The sequence below is a fragment of the Lingula anatina genome, chromosome 1, assembly GCF_051362555.1.
Source record: "Lingula anatina isolate TDL-2025a chromosome 1, LinAna3.0, whole genome shotgun sequence".
Classification (NCBI taxonomy): domain Eukaryota; kingdom Metazoa; phylum Brachiopoda; class Lingulata; order Lingulida; family Lingulidae; genus Lingula; species Lingula anatina.
In genome coordinates this window covers 27,049,998-27,056,291 of record NC_141767.1, presented here as the reverse complement: position 1 = coordinate 27,056,291, position 6,294 = coordinate 27,049,998, and the positions used below count along the sequence as shown (strand labels likewise).

General features: G+C 33.3%; 1 protein-coding gene across 1 annotated transcript; it reads right to left on the bottom strand.

Moving 5' to 3' along the window:
- Positions 1–361: 361 nt before the first annotated feature.
- Positions 362–6,246, bottom strand: LOC106159137 (WD repeat-containing protein 76). Its single transcript, XM_013535338.2, has 14 exons — positions 6,019–6,246; positions 5,582–5,665; positions 5,142–5,234; positions 4,893–4,960; positions 4,598–4,721; positions 4,292–4,446; positions 3,978–4,131; positions 3,627–3,785; positions 3,316–3,437; positions 3,001–3,102; positions 2,560–2,709; positions 2,295–2,345; positions 1,878–1,980; positions 362–1,671 (listed from the first exon to the last, which is right to left on the bottom strand). The coding sequence occupies exons 1-14, from the start codon at positions 6,100–6,102 to the stop codon at positions 1,522–1,524; spliced, it is 1,599 nt and encodes a 532-aa protein (XP_013390792.2). The 5' UTR covers positions 6,103–6,246; the 3' UTR covers positions 362–1,521.
- Between the last annotated feature and the right edge of the window lie 48 nt (positions 6,247–6,294).

Below are 6,294 nucleotides of genomic sequence, written 5' to 3'. Positions count from 1 at the left end.
TGCAGAAGACTACAGAAGCGCTGCATTCAAGATAGTCTTACCCGTATGTTATCGAGGACAAAAAAGGGGTGGACAACTGAGTTTTTTCCTTTCTTTTTCAAGAGTAAGAATTTGTTTAATCGACAAAAAATGTGAAATCAACCAGCCATGTTTGCTAGAAGATAATTTACACTCTAGTGCGTGTGGGCAGGCAGAAAAGAAATAAAGAAAAGTCATTTGTCAAGTTAAAACATGCATTTCATTTGAAATTGATTTTAACTCATATATACCTGTAATTTCAAAATCCTCCATTAATTAATTAAAAAGGCAAAGAAATGACAAACCAAAGGGGATTTTTGGCAAACATTCAGAAGACAAAAGATAGTGTTAAAAATTTATTGCCATAACATAGAAATATATATATATGTAATTTTAAAGGCTTCTCTAGAACTGATTATAGGTTTGTGCCAACCTGGCACCTCTAAAGAGCTCGTGTAGCATTTTTCTCAAATCAGATAATTATTGTTGAACTAAATACAAAATAATTTTAATAATGTTTGCATAACATAGACTTATATTTCTATTAGTATTACTGGTTGCATTCAACACTAGTCGATTCATGAACTAACAGATAATATTATGAGGAAATATGGCTGGCCCACTTGAAAGCTTGTCATAAAGCCCCCTAATAGACATCAAATAGATTTTCCACAGGATTTGCACAGTAGGCTTCCAAGTGGTTGGGCCATATTTGATATGTGGATCTGTTAGTCCACAGATCAACTTTGGTTGTGAATGTGGCCATAGTTTTTTATCCTATAACTTAAAGAGAGAGTGCAGTTTATTGATGTAAAATGGTTTATGGAACCAATTTTGATCTCTCTTTTGATGCTTTTCATAGTCTTCACCCTATGTATATCTACCAATTACAGAACTTTATCATTTTCATTCCAATAATGTATTTAAATTACTGCCTCAAAAAAGCAAAATATAATATTTGGCTAACCCGATGAACTCAATTGTCAAAACATAGAATAATATAAAGTAACTTTAAATATACTTCTCTAAAACTGGTTCTTGTTTGTGCCAACTTTGCACTTTTAAAAAACTTGTGCAGCAATTTTCTAAAACAGATAACTATTGCTGAACTTGAGCTGAAATAAGTTTTTGAAATAATATTTGCCTAACATAGTTCTCTTAGTGTCTTAGTTTTTATCCTAACTAACAGAGGGTGCAGTTTCTTGATGTAATTTGAAATAGTTCATGAAACCAAATTTGATTTAGCTTTTGATGCCTTCCTCACCATGCACACAGCCTTCTTCACCCTACCTTTATTTACCAATTACAAAAAACTTTCATTCCTATAATTTACTTTTATAACTACCTCAAAAAAGCAAAATATTGGGCTAAACTGGTGAGCTCTAAAATCAAATGAGAACAAAACTGTTAAGTGATTTTTACATGCAAGGAAAAGTGTCTTCTTGCAAACAAGGCACCTCAAATATATTATGTTGCATTTGCTATTGTGACATATTGCACAATTTACATAAACACATGCAGGCGTCCACTTGAATTTGCTCCCACTAGGATGTTTCTTGTTGGATGGAATGCATTAATGGAACAAACAGATCCAAGGTAGTCCCCATCAGTAAAAGTATGAATCAAATGGCCACTTGTATCAAACAGCTCAATCTGAAAGTACAGTATCCAAGTTAATAAAATTTATGCAAAAAAAAAAAAATAATAATAAATAAATAAATAAATAAAAATAAAAATAAAAATGTACATGTTTATGGGATTTCTAATATTTTCTTTTGTGAAAATGCCGAGATCACATACTGTCAAGCAGCAAAGATGTAACCCAGTGTCAAAAATAATTTTCATTATATGTGTATCACCCTTCTAGGCCTGTCCATGCTTCCCGTTACTATCACATCTTCTCTACTTGGGTGCCACATAAACCTGAAGGGAGTCAACCAACGGCCAGTATGATTGTTGTGTCTGGAAAAAATATAAACATGTTTTGTTCAGAAACCATGATTACACCTATATTTTAGAAATAATAGAATAAGAATAATTATCAAATATTTATGCTTCTGTACACCTTACACAAAGAAAACACTGACTGATTTGGTATGTTTTCTAAGAAGTGGGCATGGCGCAAAATATGCAAACTCTCAAATGATAAAATTTCATTAAACCTATGACTTTACTCAGACTCTAAATGATAAATTCTCAATAATTTTGTCTTTGTTGCTTCTTTGCCCAATGTATAATGTATCCAGAAATAGTAAAAGAGAGGCCTACGTCAATACCTTGTTGAACATCTTTGTTTGTATTCTCCTGGAGTACTGCCTTCAAAAATTCTGTAAATGATGAAATTAAGCTCCTTGTAGCAATGCAAACTTACACCAAAGACCCGGTTGGAGAACTAACTTTAAAATATGCTAATCATATTTACTACAGTATGCACCTGACACCCTTAATTTTAATTTTTTCACTTGACTACACAAGACCAAATTCTCTATTTTACTTGTGGCCAAACTCATATATCATAATCATTTAGCATTTGTATTTTACCTAAGTCTGTCATCAACGCAACATGTCACAATAAACTTCCCAGTCTGTGGTGAAAAGAAGGCAGAGCTGAGATTCCTACCATGTGGCAATGTGTCTACACTGACTGGCTTCTTGTCTTTCATTTGTCTTATGTCCCATATGCAAGCATTCCTAAATTATGAAACAACATGTATTGTAATGAAATGACAAAGAAATGAAATGCCTTAGTAATATGCAATATGCTCATTTTTTTTTTTTTTCCTTTTTAATAAATAATCAAAATAACGACCAATAATGGTCAATCTGTAGATTTATTTATATTAACATTTTTACCCTATGAAAGATTGAGATAGCAGTAGTTATAGTAATGTCAATGCAAACAACAGAATTTATCTGAGAAAGACCTGAGATATGGACTAATGAAAATAAGTCTGAGCTATGCAGTACAGTGGTACAACATACCCGTCAGTGCTTCCAGTGAGAAAGTAATGCTTTTTCACTGGGTGGACATTTATAGTCTTCACAGACTTGCGGTGACACTGATACATGTGTTCTGCTGCTAACCTAGAAATGAATTTAAAAACAACAGGATAATACAAATACTGAATCTAATATTATCCATTGCACTGCTGTACCTCTTGCTTTAAACCAAAAGAGCTGAAGGAAAGAAACTGCTGGACTTTCTGGTGAAAAAGTATGCAAAAAGTTCATTCATAGTTGTAATTTATTTGTTTTTTCGTTCATTAACTTAATGACAGTTGCTACTGGACCACCAACCCTTTGGTTCTTATGTCCACCAATCCAACATCCCCATCACTGTGAGACACTACTAAATTGCTTGCATCCAGAAAATCAAAACCAGAGCACCTGTTTGAGTCCTCCTCTGGTGTGGCATAGAGCTACAAAATGCAATTAACTCAATCTTATCAAAACAACTCTCATTCAGGAACAGTCAGTCAACCACAAAACATTAATCAAATACTTATATAAAATGCTAGAAAGGAAAAAAGGGCACAGTTACACTTAAAGTAATTTGTGTTTTTATAAACAGTTTATCTTTGAAAACGTGTAAAATTTAATACTTTCACCTCATCAAACACAGCTTTGTTGAAGTCACATCTTCTGATAGTTCCATCATAGCTGCAGGAGTACAGTCGCGAGGCATTGCTAGGGTCAAAGAACATACAATTCACTGGGCGACTGTGGGGCTCATACAGAAATACACCATCATCCCCTTCCTTCGATTCCTGCAAGCACAAATATCATCACTGTGAACTTAATCATTCCTGTCAAGTCCTAACAATGTAGGTTTTATTTAATTCCTTTACTTTTCATTGGTATATCCTTAAAACATATTTTTGATGAAATGAAAACCACCCAGCAGATATCCTTGTTTTTTGCATTTTGAGAGAAACAATATGGCTGCCATTGACACCTACCACATCCCAGAGCCCAATCTTCCCCCATTTGTCCCCTGCACACACAAATACCCTGGTCTCTGAAGGATGGACTGCTACTGAGAAAATTCTGTCTTTGACAACTTTTGCTACACGATCCTCGTGAAGTTTCATGCGTTTACATGCCTTTAGAAAGCTGAAGTGTATAATAAATGAACCTTCATTAAACTGATACCACTTTTCTGCATAATATTCTACCAAATTCATTTTCATATATAGTAAAAAATTTAATAAAATACCCTCCTACAAAAATTTTAATTTTTTACTTTCTGTTTGTTTTTCTGCATTTTACTTACTTTTCTAAGGATGATTCAACTTTCACACTTTTTTTCTCTTTTCCCTCACCAAGTGTCTTCAGGGAGGACAAAAAATTATTGTGTGAGGTTTCAGTATTTTCTTCTGCATTCTTTAATGTTTCACACATGGTTAGAGGTCCTGATGCTTTGCGAGGCTGCAAAAAGATATATCAGAGCAGAATTAACTTATTTTTTAAAAAATTTTCTGATTAATAAAGAATTTATTTCACATGATCTACCAGTTACCATCAGTCTAAATTGATTTTTCTAGATCTTATGCCTCATATTCAGTGACATTCAACTCACATGCTCTTCTGTGGGTTCCACAAAAACGGTAGGCCTCTCTGGCAATTCTTCTCCTGCTGGATCTTTATTCTGTAACCGCAAACTAGGTGCTCTTCTTGGCAGAGGCTCAGGTTTCACAGCACCCCTGATTGAATTGAGGTTCTTATATTTAATGCTCCAATTTAAAAAGTGAAATTATGCTGACATTTCTGATTATTAAATCCAGTAATTCATTTCTGATCATAAAAAGGAAAATAATAACCATGTAATTATTGTTATGTGTTTAACATTAAATCTAGCATGAATTAAAATTTACCTCTTCAGACCTCTTTCTGTAGGTTTAACCTTTGGTTTTTCACTCAACTCTCTGAAAGCATCTTTTGCCTGAATAATTAAAAAGTCTTAATGTTTCCTAGAAAGGATAAGTTTTTTACATGAACATGAAAATATCTCAACTGTTACAGTAGAATTAAAATATTACATATTATCATTCATAAATAAAAAGCTGATTATAGAGAATATAATATCAAATAGGCAGATATGTAATAGCCTTTTTTCCACTTACTTTGAAAATACCCATTTCTTCAAAGAACTTTGCATTGTCTCTGAGATTTTTAAGTCTTCTTCTTTCAAATTCCGATAGCCCCTCTTCTCCTGGCTATTAGTATAAATTAAAACACATTAATTCTTACATATACCAGGAAACCCTTATATATTACTGACAATGTCAAGAAAGATACATGCAATGACCACCTATGATCTTGGTAAACTGACAACAAGAAAAACTTCTGTATCTGCAACAGAACAGGTTACATATTTTAACATAATTTATCAATGAAAAAAATGTCATTAAAACCATAGCACAGAGCTACAAGGAAAACGAAAATATCTTTCTTTATCTCCACAGCAATCAAAATACTAAGGGGAATGACCAAAGACCAAATAAACTGATTGGTTTTTATCACAATACTTAATGAATAATACTCTGACCAATACAAACTTTACCAGAATTTCAGTGTCCTCTGCAGTTTTTATTTCTTCTGTTTTTAAGGATCTATGCTCTGCCTCATTCCCTCTGGTGTCTTCTACCTAAACATGAACCATATTAAAGACTAGTACTGTTATTTCAAGTAATGTGCATTTATGTCTTTCATGCACAATCACAAACAGTAAATTTCAGAAACTGTAAATAGGAGTGCTAACGCATAAAACTTAGTGCTAGTTGGCGAAGAACAAATGATTGTACGTGTAGTTTTAATTTAAAGCCAAGCACTGACAAAACTGTTTTAGATCTTACCATTGCAACTGGACTTAGTCCTTTCGATTTATTTTAAGCACAATAATTTGCTACACAAGAGTAAAAATTCCAGCTTGTTAAAGTTACTTAACAACGAAAACAACTTTATAAATTTATCAGTGCAGGTATAGTTCACTAGACAAACCTTTAGTCGTTTTCCAGAATATGCAGAAGATCCCGATTTGCCATCATTTGACAAAGATCTATCACGTTTTCTTAACCCAATCATTGTTTTGTTCGTTTAATCGAGGTTTTGTAAAATGAACGGCATGCAACAGCTTGACAGCATTCCAACTTCGCGCGAGATAGAATTTATGTAATGGGCCCGTGAAAGTGTATTTCGAGTACTTGTAGATTCTATCACAACAGAGTGAGTTATTTATCCACGTTCCCACCTCCGGGTTATTTTACAATCTCCTTT

Bases quoted from the DNA above. Each gene is read 5' to 3' on its own strand.
- LOC106159137 (XM_013535338.2), bottom strand. From the start codon at position 6,102: ATGATTGGGTTAAGAAAACGTGATAGATCTTTGTCAAATGATGGCAAA. The intron at 4,722-4,892 runs GTAAATTTTAAT...CAATTCAATCAG, and splicing joins ACAGAAAGAGGTCTGAAGAG to GGGTGCTGTGAAACCTGAGC. The intron at 4,447-4,597 runs GTGAGTTGAATG...ATCTTTTTGCAG, and splicing joins TGGAACCCACAGAAGAGCAT to CCTCGCAAAGCATCAGGACC.